Here is a 26,440-nt window from a genome sequence, read left to right on the forward strand (position 1 = left end):
AAAACTTTAGTTATAGGCCTATAGTTACTTTGTAGATTTTGATTATTATTACAAAACATACATTAGCCAATTCAGCCATTACAAAATAGCCAAACTACAAGCTCACAATGTGTACATTTGAAAACTTCTGAAATGGGACATTCTGCATTTTACTTTTGTTACTTTAAGTATATTTTGATGCCATTACTTTTGTACTTTTACTCAAGTAAATTTTGATTACCGGACTTTTACTTGTAACACAGTATTTCTGCATTGCAGTATTGATACTTTTATTTAAGTAAATAAATTGAGTACTTTTCCACCACTGATTGCGACTAGCTTACGCCAGAGTAGACACTACAAATCTTTTGCAACAGCGCCATCCAGTGGTAATCCCTTGTAGCTGTAAGGTTTTTTTTTTACATTTTTACATCCATTCTAATCCCGCCCACCGTGTTGAATTCTATTGGTCCAACACATTTACTCCAGAGTGTTTTCCCAACCCCCATTGGCTTACTGGCGCGTCGTTCACACGTGCTTTACGGAACCGTAAACACAGTGTTGCCACGTCTGCTTATTATAAGCGACTTTGGGCTTGTTTTTCTTTAAAGTTGCTTGTAAAAATTGGTAGTTGCGGCTTGCGGGGCTCGTTTCTAAAGTGTAGTTGCTTATTTGGGCTTGTTTCCGAAATGTTGGTTCTCAAACATTTTTCATGGACCCCCAAATTAATATGTAGGCTATTTGTCCCTAACAGCCATCTGAAAATGTTTTGTGCCAGGGAGTTCCATACCAGATTTGCGTTAGAATGTTTCAAAAGATCTTCCAAATATTTTTGATATATGATTTGATAATATTTTTTTGAAAATAGCAGATCTACAAGCTCACAACGCGGACGCGTTGTGAGCTTGTAGATCTGCTATTTTTTATATAGCTGATGTAGGTTTACAGTGTCTCTTCTTTTGGGCTTGTTTTTCTAGACCTGGTTGCTTATGTCTCTCACAAAACCTGGCAACACTGGTAAACAGTAACACCCACACACACAACAAAGATGGAGGACGACATTCCAGATTTAAGCAGCAGCAGACCACAAATGTATCTGTTTGGTGAGGAGCTCGTTTACTGTAGCTTAAAACCATGTGTTGCACAAAGCAGGGCTATTATGATCATGTTGTTGTTCATACACGGTTTGCTTGGCCTTTCAAGGGTGATGATGCTTTGTGTTCCAACACAGATAATAAGATATGATGATGAGGCTAACCTGCCTCCTGCTGGCGCCAATTCAGCTCTTTTGTCGCGGGAGATCCCCATTGAAATATAGTCAGAAATTGATCAAAAAGGGTTACGTTTGTCTACATTGTTGCTACTACACCGATATGCGCGTAGTCGATTACATGTGTGACACCAATAGCCTTGGATCAAGACTATCATAGCTGTATTTTATCGATTTTGACATTTGCATATTTATGATCGTCTTGGGCTTCACCCCCTAATTGTCACTGGACATTCGCCCATAAAGTCCGTATTACTCCGAACATGTACAAATGCAATATATAAGGTGCTTACCCGGTTGCCCCGAATGTTAACTCGGCATTCGGAGTCTTTGAGCACTGTATTAGTCCGTATTTTTCAATAGAGATGTGCTTTAATCCCGTCTGTGCCATGAACGCCATTCCTCCCCCTTGTTTACTTGTGTAATACCGTCTTTCACCGGATGCGCACTGTCACTACCGCCCATTGAGGGAACCAGGGAATTTCCGACAGAATCCGACACAGACGGGATTAAAACACACATCTATTGAACAATACAGGCTAATACAGTGCACACAGGTTCCTAATGTCAAGTTAACATCCGTGGCTACAGGGTCAGCACTTCATTTGTTTATTTTGTAAATCTACGGAGAAGTACGGGCTTAGAGCGCAGATGTCCAGTGACAATTGGGGGGTGAAGCCCAAGAAAGACTATCATAGATACGAAAGTAAAAGTCAGACTCGATAAAATACAATTATGATAGTCTTGATCCAAGGCTATAACACCAATACGCTCGTAGTTACACGCTTGCTTGCATTGTTTACATCCTATAGGTTGTACCCTCAAGTCGGACAAGAGGGAATTCAAAGTTGACGTTGAAGACGATGATACGGAGCACCAGCTGTCACTCAAAACCGTAAGAAATATACACTCCTTTTTAAGCACTCATTTTATGTTTTATATAATGTTTTGAAAAAATTGTGAAATAGCCGATCTACAAGATCACAACGCGCTCTAGGGGCTTGTAGATCTGATTTCTTCCCCCCTATGCCCTATAATATATGGTCGACATGCCCAAAAAACAGGGACGTGAGGGTATTAAGTCAATAAGGGAGAGCTTATCCTTCATCTCCAAACGTCTACTTCATGGTTCTTCAACAGGGGGTCGGGGACCCCTAGGGGGTCATCAGAGTTACTACAGGGGGCCACCAAATCTTTTTGTGATAGGAACTTCTTTTTGGTACATTAACACTTTAACGCCTAGCATCCCTATTCTGAGGGGAACATTAGCCGAAAATATCAATGCCTGCGAGGCATTGTGAGCTTGTAGATCGGCTATTCCTGGCAAAGACGCTTGGTGTCGGGGGAAAAAAAGAGCAGACAAAGTACAGGTTTTGAGGGTTTAAGTGGTTAACTGTCTGAAAATACATATTAACATGAATCCAACACAATACTACACATTGATAGTGCTGTCAAACAAGTCTATGGAGCTATTATGAAATCTATTAAAAAGTTTTATCTGCAACACAATTTCGTACAATATGTAGTGGGGGTCCCTGCTTCATCTCTCTCTCACCTTGGACTGAAACACTTTAAATTAAATTTACTTGGTAAAGTCACCAGTTTATTTACCCTCGTCCAGAGCAGAGACCCAGAGTAGCCTACAGGTGAAATGTGTAAATGTACCAACAAACAGTCGATACATGTAGATGTACAGCTGTGACAGCTAATAACTAAGTTCTCTCAACCAGGCCCTCTGAACTAGTAACACTGCAACAGAGAATAACATGGTGGAAAACAAGTGTGACAAGATGATGCTTATAAAGGATTATTCAGGCAGGGGAATTAACCCATTCAGCCCTGATGCAGACTGTATGTCTGACTGTGTTGTCTTATCTGTGTTCAAGGTGTGTGTAGGCTGCTTGTCACAATTATTACATAATCGCATTTCTTTTGTTGCTTAATCGCCATAATCATATATTTTCAAACATTTTCAAAAAATAGTGGAAATAGCAGATCTACAAAGCTCAAAACGCGTCACACGTTTTGAGCTTGTAGATTGTCTATTTCCACTATTCATGTATCTTAACACATTGGGTGCCAGAGGTTTATTAAAATATTATACTTTGAGTGCCAGGACTTTTTAAACATTTTGAACCTTTTTCAAGTAGTCACAAAATATTTTCAGTGATCACCGTCCTCACGGTGATCCCCTCATTACACACATACAGGTCTCGTACAATCGGGGGGAAAAAATTTAAAACATTCGGAAATCCATTCCATAGTTGCAGCCAGTTGAAAATAGTTAAATTAACATTGTAAAAAAAAAAAGTGCACAGGAGCCGAGATACAGGTTTTTGAAGTCATAAGTTAACCAGGAGGTGGATTGGAGTCTAAATCTTGTAGGAGTGATATTTCCTGTTGCTGTGAAGGAAAAAAAAAGTAATCTTTCTTTTTTTTTTCAAAAAACGTATATATACGGTTTTGGCACTCAACGTTAGTATGCGCAAAACCGTATATATACGGTTTTGGCACCCAATGTGTTAAGTATAAAATTATTGAATTATGCAAGTTATTTGTCATGCCTTTTGATTTACGATTGATTGATTGATTGAAATTTGTATTAGGCAAAAGAATGTAAAACAACACAGTTACATTTATAATACTTTTGTCTAAAAGGTCCGACCAAAAAAGTCCTTGCGGACTTGTTTCCGTTGGGGTCCTTGAATTAATTTCATAGACATATATAGTAGCAACCAAACAGTTTTAAAAATCAAGATAAAAATACAGAGAAAAAATACCACTATGTACAAAAAAAAGCATGAAAAATAAAAAATACATACAAAGAAAGGGGAGGGGGGTCGTCTGTCTACCGGGAAACTGGTACTACCTCCTCTTATGGCTTCCAGAAAGATGAGTTTTTAGGGCTGTTTTAAATGAGCCCAGCTAACTGCATTTTTTGAGGGATGGGGTTAGATATTCCATAGACTATTCCACGAAGCCTGAAAGACAAACTAAAATGCAATTGAAATCGTTAATCACAATTATTTGAGCGATAGTTAAAGTTGTACAATGCAAATTCACAACTAACGATTTTTAGCAACCTCTGCTGGTCACTACCGTCACTGCATACAATTTCCGTGGTCCTCGATTACCAGAATTCCATTCGTTTTCACCGGAAGCCGGAAGCGTTTCAAAAAGCGATCTTTTAATTGTTTTATACTATCTACGGATCGTTTCTCTTAGCCAGTGGAGCATTAGTTACCATGAGCTGTGCTTTGTTTTTCTGTTCTTTTTCAATCTTCTAATCCTACATTCTCTTAAAATCAGCGTGAGGTTCCTTTTTGTTATTAGCGCGATAGTTCCTGGCCAAACAGGAAACCGTTGCGGTAGTTCCTGGCCAAACAGGAAACCAGTGCATTTCCACCTCCGTTTTCCGGCCAGATGACGTCATTTCCCCGGGAAAGTCCCCCCAGTCCACGTTCAATATAAAATATATAAATAAAAGGCTTCCGGGGGTGAAATTCATGGAGTGGGTGTTGTGAAACTTTTGCCACTCACAAAAGATATACAATTTAACTTTAGTTTTGTTGAAAACGTTACCTAGTATGCCTTTAATGGTCAAGTAAAATGTCCTAATCGTGACAACCCTCTCTAGGTGTGTGTGGGGGCTGAGGCCGAGGATGAGCTTCACGTGGTGGAGATCGAAGGCCTAGCGTTCGACGGGAAGACGACTAAAGTCCCTCTAGCTGCCCTGAAACCGTCCGTCCTGCCTTCTGTGAGTACTGTTGTGTTCAAGCATCACACCCAGTAGTGGAAAAACTGCTAAATTTCTTTACTTTAAGACCTGGAACGCATCTGTGTCACTTTTAGATTTCTTTAGGCTATTAAAAAATAGCAGATATACAAGCTCATAGCGCGGCACCGAGTGCCGCGCTATGAGCTTGTAGATCTGCTATTTTTGTAAAATTGTGATTTTTTTGGAAATCTTTGAATATATATATATATATTTTTTTTTAAAGCGTTAGGATTTAGATTTTTTCTTTTTTATCGGCCTCAGGTCTTAATGGGTTAAGTAAAAGTATCAATACTGCAATGTAGAAACACTCTGTTACAAGTAAAACCTACCAACTAAAGCCTACCAGCTCACTCATACAGTTAGTTACTCCGGATCACAGTCTGCTATCATAGTTGAGAACTTGCTGTACTGTGCTCAGCACAATTTATAACCTTGTGTTGATTTGTGTCTAGTTGGGTTTAGGTGGATTTGAAATCACTCCTCCTGTAACCTTCCGTCTCCATTCCGGCTCTGGGCCCATCTATGTCAGTGGACAACATTTTGTCAGTGAGTAGTAATGCTACAGCTACTACTATAGCACCGCGGTTCATCCCCATTACTGACACCAGTTCTCATGGATTTAAGTTCTCAGTCGCCACGACTGATTTCAGTCATTTGGTTTCCATAGAAGCCAGCGTGCCGTATATGAAAGCATGTTTCGCACACCGAAAATAGCCGATCTACAGGCTCTCAATGCATTGCAGCGCGACGCATTGAGAGATTGTAGATAGGCTATTTTCGGTTATTATTTTAAGATTTGAGCATTCAAGTGGTCAAACTATAGCCATATGTTCAGAAGCATCTTCAATAAAACCCTAATGGTCTGGGATATTTAAAAAAGGCAAAGGTTAAAGCCTCAATCTGTGATTTCTTCATCTGTTTGGCTATATGTAGAACAGCAGGAACAATATTACTAGAACATAATTTTACATATTATGTTAATTGTTTAGGAAACACGGGGAAAAACCTTTGCCTCGATTACAATTAATAAACGATAATTTAAAAACAAATGTATACTCAAAACAGCAGATCTACAAGCTCACAATGTCTGTTTCGATATCTTTTTGGTTAATTGCCCTACTGCTAGGGCCATGTATACTACCATGCATTTGGTTTGATGAGAAGCAGTGGATGACTCAACAGACAGTTGAAAGCTACACTTATGTATACAATCAGGCACAATTAATCAAAGCAAATGATGGACAAGTTAATGTGATGTTGAACTTTAGTATGACGTTGGGTTGTAATAGCAGCTATCTGGGGCATGATATAAATCAGTGATTCTCATACATTTTTCATGCCGAGCATTTGTTTCCTTTGCAGGTGTGAAAGAGTCAGATGATGACGAGGAGGAGAATAATAGCTCACCAGTGAAGAGACCTGCCAGCCTGCAGATGGGGAAGAAGCCTCTGCCGGTAGTTACCATTTTAGAGTTTAGTTCAAACATCAGATATCTACAGCAGTGGTTCTCAAACGTTTTTGTGCCAAGGACCCCCGAATTGATATTATATTTGGGCGCGGAGGCGCGGACCCCCAACTGAAAATGTTTTGTGCCAGGGACCCCCAGAAGAGAAGATTTGTGTTAAAATAGCAGATGTACAAGCAGCTACTGTTGTGAGCTTGTAAAGCTGATATTTTGGCTAAATATTAACAAGAGCTTGTGACTAAATAATAACTACATTGGATCCATTGGAACACAGGTTTTTTTTCCCCTCTTCCTGAAAAGTAACGGTTTTCTTTTGGACATACAAGGTTGCGTGAGTCCTCGTGTGTATTGTGGGCACATAGTCCTGTTCAGTGTGAAATAGCTACTGCCAAAGGTTAACCCTTTAAGACCGGGAACCCATCTGTGTGATTTTTTAGATTTCTTTGGCTATTCAAAAATAGCAGATCTACAAGCTCATAGCGTGGCACCGAGTGCCGCACTATGAGCTTGTAGATCTGCTATTTTTTGGGGAAAATCGTGAACATTTGTGCAAATCTTTGAATATGTATTTTTTCAAAAGCGAACATTTTTAACTCTGTTGCAACTTCTGGGGGTCCCTGGAACAACATATTTTGAGATAGGGGGTCTACGGCCAAATACATATCATTTTGGGTGGTCCTTGACATGAAAACGTTTGGGAACCACTGATATCATAGCAACATACGTTTTTTCAAAAAACTGTTAGGATTTAGAAGACATTTTTAGAATCCCCCGGAAGCAAAGATTTTTGAGTAAAAAAAAATCACTTTAAACACATATATTCAAAGATTTGCACAAACTTTTTTTGCTTAAAAAAAAAAAAAGCTCAGATCTACAAGCTCGAGCTTGTAGATCTGCTATTTTTGAATAGCCAAAGAAATCTAAAAACGACACCCAGATACGTTCCCGGTCTTAATGGGTTAAGTACACAGAACAGCATTATTGAGGAGATGTATGCACATGTACTTCTGACACAGATGGACCCAGAGCTAGCAAAACATGCAGCTGCATCCTCAAATGAACACGAGTAATGAGCGGCAGGTGCTGTCCGTTCTTGAAGCATTGAAAACGCCCACGCCTTAAATTTGGTCTATGCATTTACACAACGATAAAACCCTGAAGCTCAGTTGTAATAACAACATCCATTAAAAAAAAAGGACAATAAATTACCATTATGTGCAGACAAGATAAAAACAAACCACTGTGATTATAAAACCATCTAATCAAAAAACAAATACTGTTCAGTTCATACAAGAGCCTAAAACCCCATTAGAGCTGCAACTATCCATTAATGTCTTAACGATGCATCGATTACTTTTCCGCTTAATTGAATAATGGATATCGTTGCTGTCGGGCAGAAACCATCAAAAGTAGCAGATCCACAAGCTCGAAGTGCAGCACAAAGCGACGCGTTTTGAGCTTGTAGATCTGCTACTTTTGCTACTTTTGAATTTGAATCCTGAAAATTAACAGTTTTGGACATTTTGGTTTCCACCCGACAGCAACAATATGCATGTTTGTTTTTATTTATCTTTTATATATCAACAAATGGGCACAAAGAAATTCTGATATATATTTTTTATAATCGAGTAAATCAATTATTACTATATTGTATACTTATTTGTACAACGGTGTCACACGGAAATAGCGACAGTATACAAGCTAACAATGCGTCGTATTGCGACAGCTTGTGAGCCTGTAGATCTGGAATTTTAGAATGGAAATTTAACATGACACTTAACATGACCCTTCCTATTCCTGCAAATTTCAGTTATCGATTATTTTCTTTAAATTGATTATGTTTCACAATCGATTAACTGTTGCGCCCCCAAGCCCTGTATAATTCCGGCCTGATACAGATTGTTCTTACTCTGCAGAAAAAGCTAAAGATGGACTCGGACTCGGACGATGAAGACGACAGCGATGATGACGATGATGAGTATGTCTCTTAAATAGTTTTCTCTGTGTGTGTGTGTGTGAGACACGTGTCAACTACATTGCTAAATGGCATTTTGTTTGTGTTGCGTGTTCCTGTTCTACTCATTGGTTTCCGTCCTGATTTAATTTCCAGTGATGATGACGATGATGAAAGTGACGAAGATGATAAAAAAAAGCAGAAGAAATCAGCAAAAGCGCAACCCAAAAAAGTAAGCCGTTGTTCCTTTTTGTTTATGGACAGATACATTGTTTGTTTGTCCCGTAAATGCAAAAAACCCAGCAAGCACATGCTGAATAATGAACAGAGGCCCCCCAAAGTCTGCTCCAACTGGTCAGAGTTGCAAGCAGTCTTCCTACCACTGATATACAAGGGTTCTCAACCTTTTCAGGCCGCGACCCCTCAAAATAATCATATTTGAACTGGAGCCCCCCCACCCTGACAAGCACTTGGAATTGTCTGAGTTGAGGCATTACGTTCAGTTTGACTCGGTTCCACAGATAAATATTGTCACAATCTCTTTCTTATGTAATATTTGACAATTTGGCATTATTTAAAAAGGTCTTAAAAATCCTTAAATTGTCACTTTATTGTATACACTTGTATGTTGGTTTGTTCACTGTTGAATGAGAAAACAATGTTGTACATTCCAGCTAATTATCTGGGGACCCCGCAAAATAATAATAATTTGGCGGTCCTTGACATTAAAAAAGTTTGAGCAGCACTGACAGTGTGATAAAACCGGTTCCGGAAACGGTTCCAAATATGATGGGACCGATTCCAGTTTCACAATGTTTGGTCCGGTTCCTCCGGATCCCAGCCCCTACACACGGCCCAAAAGTCAATTCTCATGTCCCAGATAAACCCCTCCCCAAACGTCCAAGCCTCCTATAAAACAACTGACGTCAGATTTAAAAGCCACCAAAGCCACCACCCAAACATAAAAATCACATGATTTTACTGTGCAATTTGAGACATCAGAACAAGGGACTTTAGTGTAGATGAGTGTGGGGGATTGAAAACACCTAACAATATAAAGTTATTTGTGGTTTTGTTTTCTGACATATGTGCATTTAAGTTCTGTCTTTATATTCTAGTGAGAATGGGAAATTAATACCAGTCACCGTCTAAAATGTATTTTGTATTTTTTACTTTAATTTGGTAAGAAACTGTTTGTTTGTTTTGGAGTGTTTGTCTGGCTGATTTTTGAATACTTCAACACAACTTTTGATGGATTGAATACTTCATTCGCAGTTTGCAAAAAGCACAGGAAAGTGTACAGTACAGTTCAATACAAGGTCTGCTAAGAGGATTATACCCAAGAAAGCACAATGGGATGTTTCCATTGGGGTCCTTTGTACTCAATTCATCGAAACGTTTGATGACAGACAGAGACAACCCCTGGATTAGGGTCTGGGATAAAAACAAGAAAGTGGATAGAGGTTTTTTAGTATTTCCAGTCCTGTTCTGTGTCCACCAGGTGTCAGGGCTCGTCCTCATTTGCAGGGGAAGATAATAGCTCTTGAAGTCTCCACACTCACACTGGCAATCAAGCTTGTGCAGCTGCAGTTGTCTCTCGCCCCCTTCCTATTCCTATGCCCTCGCTGACCGTCCGTCTGTCCGTCCGGCGCTCGTCTGAGAGACAAAACACGGAACGTTTTCATCTTGTTCCCTCTCTCGCACCCACCTGTTTTCAGAGAGTAAACCACAGGGTCTGGTGTAGGAGTAATGATCGGATTTCTCCTCTGTAATCTACTCGGATTCTCACAGTCTCACCGGCAAGAATGACTTGTAGATGTAGGTTATGCTATAGCAGACAGCCACCGCACACGCACACGCACACGCACACACACATACACACAGGAAGACCAGGCATACCTGCATTTGCACACATGCTAGATAGTGTACAAGGTCACAAACAAGCGCACTAGTCGTGTGCATAATATCCTCTTATTCTTTGTGTAACACATGCATAACTTTGTCCCTCTGTCATCCCGCTGTTTATATCATTGCTCTCTTTTGATCGTCTCTCTCGTGCCATTTCTCCTTTGCACCTGGCCTTTGTCTTTGAACATTGTTTTGCGTGCTAGCGCAATCACTTGCATGCATACACGTGTCTCTCTCTCTGTGTGTGTGTGTGTGTGTGTGTGTGTGTGTGTGTGTGTGTGTGTGTGTGTGTGTGTGTGTGTGTGTGTGTGTGTGTGTGTGTGTGTGTGTGTGTGTGTGTGTGTGTGTGTGTGTGTGCAGGCACATGTAGCTGCTTCGCTTTTTTTTTTACGCTTGTGTGTGTGTGTGTATCTGTTTGTGATTTTTTTTTGTGTAAGGCAGCGTCCCAAGTGTAAAACTGTGCCAGGCGAAAAAGATCAAAGCGGGGCAGATGCACATACCTGCGATGTGAGCGCCCATTCTTTTGCCGCAGGGCCAGATGACAGCTGAGCATTTCTGTCACCTGTTGATTTATACAGTCAATTCTTCCTCCTCACACCCTTCCCTTCCCCCTCCCCCTCTGAGGCCGTCTCCCCACCCCCCCATCTATCCCAATCACTTTTTGTATTATCACTTCTGTATTCTAATGACATAGAATGATCTAGACTAGTGGTTCTCAACCTGTGGGTCGGGACCCCCAGGGGGTCCCCAGATGACAGTAAAGTGACAATATAAGGACCGTTTAAGACCTTTTTAATACCTTTAAAAGTAAGAATTGAATTGAAAAAATACCATTACTGCATAAAAAGTCAACAAAGTATACTATTAAAACTGGTCAAACATTGGCCAAATAATTTAAGAAAGATCTAGATCTACAGGCTCACAACGCCTCGTATTTTCACAATATTTATCTGTGGAACTGAGTCAAACTAAATGTAATGCCTCAACTCCTACAATTCCTAGTGCTTGTCAGGGTGGGGGAGTCCCCAGTTCAAACTTCAAATATGATTCTTTTGGGGGTCATGGCCTGAAAAGGTTGAGAACCACTGATCTAGACTAGAAAGGTTTTAACCAATCACTATCACCCTCGCATCCCCTATATTGGACACGTAATTCTTCTATTTTCACAGATTTGCAAAGATAACGGATCTAAAAGCTTTTCGACGGGTCGAATTGCGACGCAGTGTGTGAGCTTGGAGATCGGCTATTTTCGATACGAATGCAGGTGTGCCTTGAGATTTTGACTTGCCCGTTCGTGTGCCGCCGGCCCTGGGGCACAAAAAGTCTGCAAACCACTGGACTAGAGCAGTGGGGCTCTAGGACATAGGGAGGAGCTGCAGGCCAAGAGCACTGGTGGGATTTGACTTGATACCGAGCCAGAAGGGTTACAATGTGTGCTCCCAGAGACGGGGACTTGAGCCACTACACGACACTCTCTCTCTGAGGAGAGGGAGAGAAAGTTGAAGCAGTCAGTGTTGTAGTCTGTGTAGTGTGCAGCCTGTTTAACGTCCTGCTCAGTCATTGAACTCGATGCTCAAACCATTCTGCATTCAGATCAACGCATCATTTACTTTGAACCTGAATGCATGTTGCTCGGCACTGCCTGCGAAAGAGACCGCATCGTTTTCTCTCTTCGCAAATCCAACCTGTCCCGCGTTGAAACGCTGCGTCTCGCTGCTTTGCCCCCGTTGGGCCCTGCTCCATCCACCGCCTTCCATTACCTAAGTATTGCTCTAGGAAATTACATGTGTAATTGCCTTGTACCAGTTATGTCAACACGGGCAATTACAGTCCTCGCCATTCCAAAGTGAATACCAGGGATTGCGAGGAAAATGCTGGAGCTCAGAAAATGCATGTACTTGCCGAAGCTATTACCAGGTAATTACACAGGTGACTGAGAGAAACGGGAACCTGACGGGAAAGACCTGCATTAAAAGGAGGAACAACAAGGGTTTGTTTGTTTTCGGAAACTAAGTGAATGATCAGCAATGACAAATGGAGGACTATCCATGTTCCCGCTGTCATTTCTACGCAGCAGAGAGGTGCTTGGACATCGTTTTAGTTTTGGTTCCATACCGTATGTTTCGGTTTGGATCCGTCTCGTAGCAGCTGTGACAAATATGTATTACTAAAGAAGAAGGAAGGCGCTGGAGCAAACACGGACAATTATTGGATGACCTGATGAAGATGTATTGATGTTATCTGCCTGCATCCTATAAATGAAAAAAGGCTTTAATTGTCCGTGTTTGCTCCAATGCCTTCCTTCCTCTACACATACCAGTCCTGAGATGCACCGGACCAGCCTGAATTTGGCTTGAGGCGCGGTGGGACCCCTTTGTGCATGTATTACTAGAGGTTCGGGCCTCGCATGTAGAGTCCCCGGGCTGCTACACACTACACAGACCTCACACCTACGTTAAGGTTGACCGATATGTCTGAGTCACATAGTGTCGGGGGCTTTGTCAGAGTACCCTTTGTACCCGTCTGTCTGTCACTTTTATGCCCATATATGGATATCCCTGATGTCATTAGTATATACCAGTGGTTCTCAAAGTGGGGTCCAGGGAGTCCCAGGAGCCCCCTCAGGGTTCATTGAGGGGGTCTAAATTGACCCTTACATGTCTGTAACTCTGACAGTATACAAATGGAACCAAATGGACCCTAACGGGTCCATTTGGTTCCATTTGTATACTGTCAGAGTTAAGGTGGGTCCTTGAAATTTAAAACTTTGAGAACCACTGGTATATATACCTGTATATTGGCATGCATCGACAGTTCTGGACAACTGGATATCCATATGCCCATATATACAGTCCATATATGGACATGGCGGACGGATCGGCGGTTCTGGACAACCGCATATCCGAACAACTCTGTTGTGGGCGCCACACTCCCTCGAGTCCTTGATAATGCACGAGCCGAGATCCCATATATGCACGTGACCATATTGTGTGCATAGCGGTCGGATCTGGACAACCGGCTCTGGACAACCGGATCTCCATATATTCCTATATACTGTATGGGCATCTCGGGTTTGTTTATGGTTATGTTTGAGTCATAGTGACATGACTATATATGGGCGTCTCGGGTTTGTTTATGGTTATGTTTGAGTCATAGTGACATGCCTATATATGGGCGTATCGGGTTTGTTTGTGGTTAAGTCTGAGTCAGAGTGACGTCTGTCGGTCGGCCGGTCCTCCCCAATTTTAATATAGGTTGCCATGTGGATTCTTAGCCACTTAAGCCTTATTATCATAAATGGCAAAAACAGCAGATACGCAAGCTCACAGCACGCCACATGCATAGTTTATCAATGCTGAAGGAATACAGAGAAAATCTTAATTCTGTCTGCACTATAACTGTATTTTATCAATGCCAACTATATTATCATCATTACCAATATGAACTATAATAGTCCTATCTCTTATCAATAAGCACATGCTTAAATGTCTCATCCATAATTTCAGAATGGTGCCCCCTTGTGGGAAACACAATCATCTCATTAGAGGCTTTGTTTACACCACTGGTGTCTCATTTATAGATCCCCGCGGGGAAAGGCAGGTGTTACAATAACCAGTAGGTGGATAAAGATATTAAATACAGCTTGAAACGAGGAATAGCATCATTATATATATATTAAACGGGTATTAAGTCATACACTCAGTGGCCACTTTATTAGGTACACCTGCTCGTTAACACAAACAGCCTGCTCCTCCAAACAGCCAATCATGTGGCTGCAACGTCGCTGTCGGGCAGAAACCTTGTACCTCCATATGTTATTTTTTCTTCATAAATTAGTGCCCTACTTTGTTGTACAAGAATGTCGCATAAAAGTAATGAGTATAGCCGATGTATGTATAAGTCCACAACGCATTGTCAGCTTGTACATTGGCTATTTTCGCTTTTGGAAATATATTTACAGTGAAAGTAAATAACTACATTGGATCTAGGTTATCTTTTTCCATTCCCTGAAAAGTAACCGGTTTGGACATACAGGGTTTCCACCCGACAGCAACGATATACTGTATATAAAATAAATAAATTCAGACATGGGCAAAAATAGCAAATCTACGAGATCACAACATGTTGTTTTTCCGCCCATTCATCTTAGCATTTTGACTGGATTGCCATTTTTAGAGTTAAATGCATGACATGCATCACCTAGGTTTAGTCTGATGAACACTTTCATATCGTTGCTGTCGGGCAGAAACCTCTCATCTCCAGCTTGTAGATCTGCTACTTTTGCTACTTTTGAATTTGAATCCTGAAAAGTAATTGTTTTGGACATATGAGGTTCACACGTCAGAGACGATATGCACACAGCAGCATATTTTCAAACTATCTAGTCTAGTCTTGTGTGTCTGTATTGCAATTCTATTTCCAAAACAATTCGTTCTCAAGAAAAAGATACTTGTGCTTGTCGTGGGAAGATTCCAGGTTCAGTCCTTGCTACAGTCCTTTCTACACTGTTAACTCTTTCATTGCCACACTTATTTCAGACTGTGTCGTCCCAGTGCCAGGAAAAAGGTGCATTTTTCCTCTGTTTGTTTTTTAACATTGAAGTGAATGGAGCAGCAATTTTTTGGATAGCGTTATTATCTCCTAGTTCCTTTGAGATAAACCAAAAAAAAAAAGACAAAAAAAGAAAAGACAAAAAAAAAAAAAAAATCGTCATTTCCGTCCGTGGCCATGATATAGCCATAGAGCCATCTCCAGCTCTTTAGTAAACAGCTCTTTATACAAATAGCAATGGTTGCTATCAGAATATAGAGCTTTAACTTTTTAACAAAATACTTTTAGTTTTAAGCTAAAATATCACTTACAACATCTATCACCCATTGGTGTAAAAATGGAGCTGGAAGATCTATTTTTTTACAGCATGGTTCTGTAAGAGGCTACCGTCTGTCTGTCTGTCTGTTGCGAATCGCTGGACTGATCAGGGCCACATTTCTTGTGCACACTGCCAGTAGGCCAATGTAGTACTGTCCCTCCATGTATTGTTTCCCCCACACATGTTTGATATTTCTTTAAATATTTTTACTTCAATTCTATATATTAAAATTGACTTATGGGTGGGTGGTGGTTTGGGCGTCACAAACGTACCATCCGGATTTGATTGGCTAAGCTTAGCGTGACGCAGCGCTGTGATCAGGGCCACTAGATTTTCAGGCCTGAACGTCGAGTTTTATAAATGGGGCTCTGGTTGAGTTGAAACCTTGACAAAATGTGGAGATTACTTATGACATAAATAAATATTAAAAGCTATTTTTTTGTGTCAATTCATTATCTCAGATCCACCTTCTCCATATTGACGTCATCATCAATATGTCAGAAATCCACATGGAAGCCGTGCCGTGATTAGACCCCTTCTTGTTACACTCTGAGTTAAATGAACACTCAGGATTTTGGAGTGTACTGATGCGTTCTGTCAAAATATCCTTGAGCAAGACACCGAGGCGCTATCTGCACACTCACTGTGTGAGTCACTGAAGAAGAGCATCAGGTGAATGAATGACTAGCGTCTCAATGTTTGCTTCCCCAGAGTCCAGAGTCTCCAGGCAAGAAGCCCAAAGGCGCTGCAGGGAAACAAAATGGCTCTCCAGGAAAACCAGGAATATCAGCAGTCAAACCCTCCACTAAGGTAGGGAAGAGATACAACACCTGCTCAGACTTCTTAAACATTATGCTGTGATGTACTGTGGTCGAAGGGCAGCTGGTATCATACTATCATACATACAGTACGCACGCACGCACGCGCGCGCGCGCGCGCGCGCGCACGCACGCACGCACGCACGCACACACACACACACACACACACACACACACACACACACACACACACACACACACACACACACACACACACACACACACACACACACACACACACACACACACACACACACACACACACACACACACACACACACACACACACACACACACACCAACCAGAGACGTGAGGCTTTAGGGAACATTTAAAGAGTGATCATAACATTTGCTGTATATGCATACATTGTTTGTATATTTCTAATTGACATTATACAATGAAATGACACCTGGTAAAGCTATGTTCAGCATACAATGGGGAGACATGGAGGCCATTCAATTGTTTAAAGAATGGACATTTACTATCAGGTGCAGTGCAGGCAACTCAAACCCAATGCAGTTGGTGTGTTGGCCTTAGCACTTAAAACTAATTGATAAACCTCACAGGACCTTGGCATTCTGCAAGACTGCATTGCCCATAAGAATGTGATAAACCCACATTACAATTAGCTGCGGCCATGGAATACCTCGTCTTGGGGACGACTGTCTTTCAAAACACACCGATTTGAACTTTGCCTGTCTTTAAGCAAACACACCTAACCTCTTGACCTTCGAACGTGTTTCCTCAGGGCAGGGTTTAAACCTGTGACCTTTGTGGCCTGACCCCAGCGTCTTGGGTTGCAGCCCACCTTTGATGCCCCCTCCCACCCTGTCCTACCTCTCTAACAGGGGCTTATGAGCACACACACAGGGATACACACCCACATGTTGTACACACAACATTTGCAAAGTTACTAGCTCTTTTTCGGTGTATGATGGAATAGCTTCAAGATAAATGTTATTTGGTAACCACCTTAAACCTGGCGTCCGTATTTTGGGCATGCTTCCTTTAACATTTTTTTGTGGACATATCGGATCTACAAGCTCACATTTTCAGGTCGGGATACCGATTTTATCCAATCAGGATAGAGAACTAGGTCAGGATACAGATTAAACAAGTGAAATTGGAAGTGATGACACAAAGAAATGAGCAGACAAAATTGGAACTGGAAAACTATAAAAAATAAGCTGATAAATGGGTACTCTCTCCTGATTGGCTGAAAATGTGTCCCTACCTGAGAATTTATCTTAAAGAGGTGGAGATTTAAAGAGGTGGAGAGACAGGGAGACCCCTGTGACTGAACAAACACTCTATACAGCAATGATTACTATCAAAAAAACAAAAAAAAAACATATCACTTACCCTACCTTTTTGAAGTAAGTGGTTAAAGAACTAATTATTGGCTGGCTGTAGGGGTGTGCCGATATATCGTCCCGCGATATATCGCGATACGTTTTCGTGATGATATGTATCGTTTTGAGGAAAAAAAACGTTTTGAAAAAGATCTTTATTTATTTATTTATTTTACAATAATAATAATCAGGCATGCAAACAACCCCGATGTGAAAAGGGTGACAACATGTTTTTTTTCGGGTCAGGTGTCACATTTGGATGTGACACCTGATGCCCTATTTGGATTCAAAACGGCTACAAGTTTGCATGTCTGAATAATGCAAAAACAGAATTATTTGTTTGCATTTGCTTTTTTTCTCCCCCATATATTTTCATAATAAAAAAGTCCATATCGTATCGAAATCGTATCGAAGTTGTGAGCCCAATATCGTATCGTATCGTTTCGTGAAATTAGTGTATCGGCACACCCCTAGCTGGCTGCATGTATTGATATCAAACACTTATAAACCACTGTAAACATGAGGGGAAAAAAGGCTATATCTATCGGATCCCTGAAGGGCCCAGAAATTCAGACATGACGCACAACCCTAATGTATGCTCCATGTGATTTGCAGCAGAACGACCAAAGCAATCTCCTGTGCCGTCAGTTTCGCCGGCCCATTGAGCTTTGAATGCCCCCCCGTCCCATCCCATCCCGTCCCGTCCCACCCCACCACACGCCCCCCTCTTTTGCACAACAACTGTTCCCTCCTGACAACCTCTTGACACCCCTCACTTCCTGGACCACACCTTCTCCCAATTGCTCTCATTACCAGTGTTTGATGTCTAGTGCCGTTCTGCGCTCCCAGATGCCCCTAAGGATTGAGGAAGCGGGTGTGGATTTTTTTTTTCTTCCTTTCTTTCCAAAGTGCAGGTGACTGGTCATTAGATTGGGGCTTGTCAGATCTTTTGCCAGTACCATATTTCTCGCCTCTCGCATCCCAGCGTGCAGCGACACCTTGCATTACGCGCTCGTACAAGAACTAATGGTTTACAATCGGAAACTTGCTGATCTGGAGTCTGTCTCCTAGTCAGGTCTTCCTTTTTCTCATTTTTTTGGGTTGACAGATCTGGAGAGGCTGACTTAATGGATGCCTCTGAGCGGACCTCGTCGGCGTAAACTTTTTAACCTCTTCACTTAACCTTCTCCCGAAACAGTGTCAGTCATTTGTTTTTGATGACTAATTGACGTGCCGTAACAGGTGTCCTTTCTTGTCTACCTGTTTTGACTGATTTGGCCTTGGAGTCCCCACCCACAATTTCCCCAAAGAACACGGTTCTGTCTAGGGCCTCTTTAGCCAGTGGTTCTCAAACATTTTCATATCAAGGACCCCCAAAATAATGTGTATTTGGCTGCCGCCCCCCGTCAAAAAAGATTTTCTGCCAGGGAGGGACCCAATATAAGATTTGTGTTGTTAAAAGTTTTCAAAATTATTCTTAAAAGTGTCAATGCAACGCGTTGTGAGCTTGTCGATCTGCTATTTTCAAATAGCCTACGTATGTAGGGTTAAATTGTTTAAACTGATTTTGATGCTAGAGTAACTCATTTTGCTGGGGACCCCCTGGAACCTCCTCAAGGACCCCTATAGGGGTCCGCGGACCTCATTATTAGAACCACTGTCTTTAGCAATATGTTATCCATGTGGTTCCATACTATATTATTGTATTGCTGTCACAGTTTAGATTTTAGGCTTACAGCTTAAACCTGATTTATACTTTGTCGTCCAATCATGTCACTCCCTGAAAATAACACATTTTCAACTGAAAAGATGATAAATGACCCATTTACTATTGCATTGTGACAATACAACTAACCACTTGAACCCGAGCGTCCCTATTCTGGACATGTCATCATAGGCTAACAGATGTAAGCTCACAACGCGAGCTTGTTGATTGGTTAACTTTTGGCAAAGAGATTTGGTGTTGAGGCAAAAAAATGAGGGGAAGAATAGTCCCTGACCACTGGGGGACCGTGGTCAACGAAGTAACACAGGGTTAAGTGGTTAGCCTGCCATGTCACAGCTATTGTGTAGTTATAGGACAAGATACAGGGGGTCAAGAGCTCAGATGTTTCTTTCCCATCCCCTTCCCCTTGGGCCGTCTAACCCAGTGGTTCTCAAACTTTTTCATGTCAAGGACAGGATGTATTTGGCCGCGGACCCCCATCTCAAAATATTTTGTTCCAGGGGCCCCCAGAAACAAAGATTTGAGTTACAAATGTTCGCTTTAACATTTTTTTTTTTATATTCAAAGATTTGCACAAGTTTTCACGATATCAAAAACATAGCCAAAGTATAAAATAATGGTAATAAATAGTTACACAGATGCGTTCCCGGTTTTATTGGGTTAAGTGGTTAGCCTGCCATGTCACAGCTATTGTGTAGTTCTAGGACAAGAAACAGGGGGTCAAGAGCTCAGATGTTTCTCTCCCATCCCCTTGGGCCGTCTAACCCTCCTCATTCCAACAAAGTGACAAAACCACGGGCCCAGCCAGACTCTGGGCAGAGCAGAGGTGTCCCAGGCATGTGTTGTGTGCAACGGACTGGAGACGAGCGCTTGCATTAAAAGATAGCGTGCCAGCGATTAAGTTCCATGTCCCGTGGCATCTGTAATCAGCGTCTGGACCAGATGAAAAAGCTTTGTCTGTTTATCAGCTGTTTGAGGCCCACAGCTGTCCTTTTGGAACTGGAGTGCCGCCCCTAAATAATAAATACGTAGCGCATTTGTCTGGCTTCGAGCCAATGGCATATATATGGTCGCTTTTTCTGCAGTTTTGTACGTGTGCGCGTGCACGTGTCCAGGCGCACGTAAAGGTTTTCCTGTTGTTTTCTTTCCGTTTGATCTGTGCCATAAAATGTTAATATCTAGGGGACAGGGGCAGATTGCATTTTTCTGCAAACCACAAAGTGGAGGAGTTTGTTCTCTAACTGTAACGTCCAACCTCTTTTAAGTGTATTCTGTTGTTCGTCTGAGAACAGTTTTTAATTTGTTTAAGAATCGAGTAGCCTTTAATTCTTTTTCTTCATTATTCATCTCTAGATGTGGTCCTTGTACATTTTAAAGCAGAAATGTCTACTTTAAGGAAGCAGTACTGGGAACTTTAAAAGAAACCACATCCACCGTGCCCCAGCTGTTTGGACCTGAACCCTACATGTTTTCTGCAAGTCACTGGGCAAAAAAATGTCCTCTATAAGTCTCTCCTCTCTTGTTTCAAATGTGTTTTCAGACTATCAATGAAACCCTGCAATTTCAGTGGATTCCAGCCTGGCCTTACATGTAGGAACAAGCTCCATCGCTTGTGTAACATACAGCCCATGGTGTGTGTGTGTGTGTGTGAGAGAGAGAGGGAGTGTGTGTTGGGTCACATTCATACACACACACACACACACACACACACACACACTTCCTAATTTGAGGACCTGTGAGGCCCAGGCTGCCCAAGTCTGGACACACCTGTAGCGTACTTTGCAATAGTGTGTTCCCAGAATGCACCTCTCAGTCTAACACAAGCACTGCTGGGGCCTCTTCGCGTGTCAAGGGAACACTCTTCTGATATCGACACAGAGGGACAGCTCAGAAGTGGTGTTTTCTTTAGACTGTTGGCTTATGACAGATTATCGTCAATGTATTATTCAACATATAAACGAGAGGATTATTATCATCTGGTGTTTAGTAGAGGTATTATGATGTTTTGTGGAACGGAGAGTCCAGCAACATCTCCACTTAACAAAGGGAAGACTGACCCCTTCTTTTTCATGTAGCTGTTAGGAGTTTCCCGCCACTGACTAACAAAGCCTTTTCCCTTTTTTTCTCTCCTTTTCTTTCTGCCTCTCTCAACAACAATGTGCTCCTATTGCTCAATAGAGCTTGGGCTTGCCCTCTCCTGCTATGAGACAATAAAAAGGATAATTTGTACCCGATGTATTGTGTAGTTAGGGTAGAATTTGTTGCCCTTTTGTATGCTTTTATCTCATTCCAGCTGGTTGCCCATACCAAGGCTGTCGGAGCAGGTGCGGATCAAATGGGTCACAGTAAAACTGGAGCCCAGAGCCTGGCCCTGAATATAGGCCATTGACCATGATCACACAGTGGCTAATTTTCTCTTACATCAATTCGGGCTGTCACGATTATGCCATTTTACATGACGATTAATTGTCACGCAAATAATTGCGATTAATGATTTAAAGGGATAGTTCACCCCAAAAATGACTTTTTTTCTATAGTCACCCCATGGAGACTTGGATTCATGGATATTCTTTTGTTTTTGTCGCATTCCTAAGCCAATAATTTGATGACCGGCAGCGGTTCCGGTAGGAGACGCCAAGAGTCTCCTTTGTGTCTCCTTCAGAACTGCTGCCTACCGGTCCGCTGGTCATCAAATTATTGGCTTAGGAATGCGACAAAACACCAAAAATATCCATGACTTCAAGTCTCCATGGGGTGACTAATCGATTAAAAAAAATATTTTTTGGGGTGAACTATCCCTTTAACTGTGTTCTTGTCGTTGAACACGGGAACATGTGAATAAAAATTGCATTTCTGTTTTTAGGCTTTGAAGTTGCACAGGGCAGATATGACAAATAACCTGATTATACAAAGAATGATGATATTTAATAACTTTACACTTTCAAAAAAACATTAATAGTGGAAATAGCCACTACTTCTACTACAGGCCTAACATCAATAGAGCAGATTTATAGACACTATGGTCGTATGATGGAGTATAAATTACCCCCCCCCCCTCAAATTCATCAGCAGTAAGTTTACATTGGACATTTCTTTTCAATTCCAGACAACCCCGAAGACGGTAAAAGACAAGGCTGCGGCCGGTCCATCCAACTCTCTCTCGTTGGCTGACATCAAGAACAAGCTGGCGTCGGCAGCCAAAGATGTAAGAATATCATTCATCTTCATACATGATGATGATGATGAATGGCTACACATAAAATAAAAGTACTGCGGTTTTGATATGGATTATGAGATATGTGGAAGCCACTTACATTGTTCAGTTCATTTTATAACTGCCTTAAATCGTAGCTTATGACATCGTAATTCTCTTGCTTTCAGGGAAAGGGATTACCGAGGACAGAGCAGAAGTTCGAAAATTTTGCCAAAAGTTCTTTTAGAGTCACTGATAAAAAAGTAAGTAAACCTTTTCTTGTGTGTCTCTTTCTGATTTGTAGTTAATGTACGTGTAATCAGTCTTTTTCTCCCCGGGTGAGGTGAGGGAAAATAGGATCGAGATTTTGGGGGGGTCCCCAGATGACATGGCGTTTCCGGCCCCCACTTTTAGAACCACTGCTTTAAAGGTCTCATATCTTATTGGTTTTTAACTCTCTCAGTGCCAATGAAACAAAAAAATATGTTACTACTGTGCCAGCAATTTTTTTAAAGTAAAAAAAAAGTGCTCAGGAGCCGAGATACAGCCTTTTTCAGTAATAAGTTAAAGGGATTCTAGGCAACATTAAGCCTACATTTTAAATATATTTATATATATATATTTTGCATTTTTCCCCCTCTATCAGCCGCTGTATAATTATGCTGGGGTGTTTTCCTGCATTCTGAAATCCGTATTTTCCCTATAGTTTATGTTTGTCCGAGACGTAAATGCATGGACGCGCATGTGCGTGTCCGTGCGCGTCCGCGTGAACTGTTCGAGTGAAACCGAATGGAACCGAGTGCAGCCGACAAAAATGGAACGAGCCGCCATTGTTTTCTGTGGGCAGTTTCTACTTTTTACTTTTGGTTTTAAAACGCTCTCAAACTTCTTTTTTGAGGCACGGAATTTACTTTTAAGATATCGTTTGGATAGAATGTAGTTGTTTAACTTCATATATGTGGTCAATTTATCATGACAGAGCCTATTTAAAAATAAAAAATCAGAGAACCGGCAGGGGCGGGCAGTGACACGCATTGTATCCGAATAAAGCAACCTATTTTCGGCATGGCCCGTTTAGAAGTCCCCCCTGCGTCACCCCCTGGTGGTCGGGGAAACAAACTGCTGATGAGGGGGGGGGGGGGGGAGTGGAGGAGCGTGATAGTGATATGCACCGACATTCTGCCAAGACCCGCCCCAGACCCGGAAAAGTCACGCTGTGATTGGCCATTGGTCACTTTGAGTGACAGTTGGGGCAAACGCAGTCCCCACAACATCATTTACTATTCTGTGCCTATCGGTACATCACTCGAACAGCGCTTAGTCGACTAGCAGACCATCGGCCGGTCGTCGCGGGCACTCGCGCCTGGAGGCGCTCGGGCGCGACTCCTCGGCCTCAAGGTCTGCTGAGTCGGCGCGCCTCCGTCATGGTCCAAAACTATATTTATTAGCCAAAAAAAAGTTGTCTGCGGTTGTCGGAAAAAGAGTGCCCCCAGCGGGATTCGATCTCGAGCCTCAGGGTCGGCAGTCTAACACCTAGTGAGGCACGCCACGAGACCAGATGCAATACTAGGGTTTTGGTCTGTATTAGACTGTAAATGCCCCCACCGTCCCCTCTGGGGGCGGAGTCCTTGTTTTCTCGTTTTTGTATTCAGCCAATCGCAGGGCGGCAGGGCGGGGTTTGGTCGAATGTCGCTGTACAACAATATTACGCAGTGGAGGAGCGGTGTTTGACAACAGTTTTTTTCTTTGTTTATCTCTGAACTTGCCTACAATCCCTTTAAACAAGAAGTGAATGGAGCAGCAAATCTTCGGATCACGATATCTTGGGTTCTGAACAGTCTTAAAAAAAAAAGTTACATTTTTTTTTAAACTCGGGATAACTCGTTCTTGGCACTGAGGCCACTCAGAGAGTTAATAATTTAAAAACCATTAAAAACACCTGTACTGACAATTACGGTGAAACAATGGGCCATTTTTCTCTGCTCTTCTAACACCCTCTGAATCGCTTATAAAACGGGGAGTATGTTTTATGCAGCTGAACTGGAAAAACGAATATGATAGTTCTCATTTTACCAGTGTTTAATCAACCCACCTGAGGGCAAAAATAATGTACAGTAAAACAGAGAGAAAGAGAGATTGAGAGAGAGAGAGAAAATGTTGACCATATCGGGACCTATATAGACTAAACTTCTACATCACAACATATAGATTAACACCCAGGCATTAGTTGTTGCCCTTGGTAACCATCCTCGGGCAATGATGAATGCCTGGGTGAAAATCTATAATATGTATTGTGTCATACGAAAAAGTACAAAAACAAAAAAAAGCAGTAATATTGTGTAGGCCCCAATAACAAGCTACCTGGATTCCTACACAGTCCTCCTACCTCATACTGTCCAGCATATCTCGCACACGGCTCTGCAACGGACTGCGGCACAACGTGATTTATGTTCATTTTGCGTCAGTGGACTGTTTGGGGATGGAATGGGAGTATTCCTGCCAAGGCAAACTCTTTTCCCCAGTGATTTACTGGTCAGCTCTCTCACAAGTGTGTCTTTTGTAGCCTTAATGAAGGGACTAGGAGGTAGTGTATGCCGACGGTACCAGTCTCCCTCATGTTCAAGGTCTTTGACCAAAACCCTGAAAGCAGCTTTTCTAACGTCAGGATTTAAAGCTTTTTTCCTACCACCACCACCACCACCATAACACCTGCCCTTTTTTACGGGAAAAGTAGCAACCTCCAGGACAGTTGGTTTACCAACTTAGACCTGCTTAGATGTGTGAGCAAAAACAATCCTGTTTAGCCTGCAATGAGCTTCTTCTTTGCTTAGATTTTGGCCTCCCGTTTATACAATGCAACGCTGATTCTGAAATAATGTGGATGCCACACAACATATCGTCTCTGTCGGGTGGAAACCTTCATATGTCCAAAACTGTTACTTTTCAGGATTAAAAAAAAAAAAAAGCAGATCGACAAGCTCAAAACGCATCGCTTCGTGCCGCGTTTCGAGCTTGTAGATCTACTACTTTTGATACTTTTGTAGTATGATCAAGTAGGGCATTAATTTACGAAAAAAACAAAAAGTTTGAATATGGAGATAAGAGGTTTCTGCCCGACAGCAACGATATGCATTTTCCCAAGTATCTTGAATACAGCCATTTCATTTGCACTATGCCATTTTTGACATGTATTTTCTTTTCTTTCACTGATGCTGTTATGAGCAGGTGAAATCTCTTTGTAGACATGAGCGAGGGCTGGGGTGGACAGAGAAGGGAATGGGGGTGGTTGACGGTGGTGGTGGTGGGGGTGGGGGGGGGGGGGTGTTGTTGATCCCAATGTGTAGAAACATCTGTGGAAGCGCTTTGGTTTCCTCAGCCAAAGCTGAGATCTGTCAGAGCCGGAGCACCTAGTCATATACTCTGGTATGTAGTGCTAGCCCCCACCCATCCCCTTGCTGTACCCCGACTGCTCCGGATAAACTCATTGTTCCCACAGGCCAGGCGCTCCGAAGCGGCGCACTGTAGTAAAGGGGGGAAAAAGAGAGAGAGAGGTGACTCATTCCTCTCATGCTGGATAGCACATCATTTGGATGCTTTATAATTAGTCTCTCCCTCTCTCTCTCTCTGTCTGTCTCTCTCTCTCTATCTTTCTCTGCCCTCTTTACTGTGAAATCTCATCCTTTGTCTTTTGCTATCTGTCTCTCTCTTTCGTCCTCCCCCTCTCCCCCCTCCTCTCCCCCTTTCTCTCTACTTTCCTCAGGTAATCAAGGAACTCTGGAACTTTTTAAACACACTGAAGACTGCAAAGAAATGATAAACTTGTATTGTGAAAAAAGAAAAGAGAGAAACATGTTTTTGCATCCAAGACATTTAAAGGCACAGTCAGTGAGGTTTCCTATTCAGACTAGTCACTGTCAATCCTGCACAGTACAGTATGAGTATGTGGGTTAATAATAATAATAAATAAAAAAAACATTCAAACTTGTCATCGTAATGCATTGTTTTAGGCTTCATGATATTTTTGCTTTTCGGTTTAAATATGCAATAGGAGATACTGCAGAATGTGCCTTTAAATAACTGTACTGTAAATGCAGCCGAAGTCTTTTACAAAAGGACATGATATTAC

At 41.9% G+C, this 26,440-nt stretch overlaps 1 protein-coding gene across 2 annotated transcripts; it reads left to right on the forward strand.

Moving 5' to 3' along the window:
* Positions 1 to 1,009: 1,009 nt before the first annotated feature.
* Positions 1,010 to 26,154, forward strand: npm1b (nucleophosmin 1b). 2 transcript variants are annotated; one of them, XM_080416774.1, is made up of 11 exons: positions 1,010 to 1,082; positions 2,062 to 2,144; positions 4,887 to 5,006; positions 5,480 to 5,573; positions 6,390 to 6,481; positions 8,409 to 8,470; positions 8,603 to 8,678; positions 15,936 to 16,034; positions 22,228 to 22,326; positions 22,503 to 22,577; positions 26,075 to 26,154. In XM_080416774.1, the coding sequence occupies exons 1-11, from the start codon at positions 1,028 to 1,030 to the stop codon at positions 26,126 to 26,128; spliced, it is 909 nt and encodes a 302-aa protein (XP_080272900.1). In that variant the 5' UTR covers positions 1,010 to 1,027; the 3' UTR covers positions 26,129 to 26,154. The 2 variants fall into 2 exon arrangements, with proteins under 2 accessions (XP_080272900.1, XP_080272901.1); XM_080416775.1 differs by having other exon boundaries at positions 8,409 to 8,467.
* Positions 26,155 to 26,440: the final 286 nt, after the last annotated feature.

Source organism: Gymnoscopelus braueri, assembly GCF_963280865.1.
Source record: "Gymnoscopelus braueri genome assembly, chromosome: 20".
Classification (NCBI taxonomy): Eukaryota; Metazoa; Chordata; class Actinopteri; order Myctophiformes; family Myctophidae; genus Gymnoscopelus; species Gymnoscopelus braueri.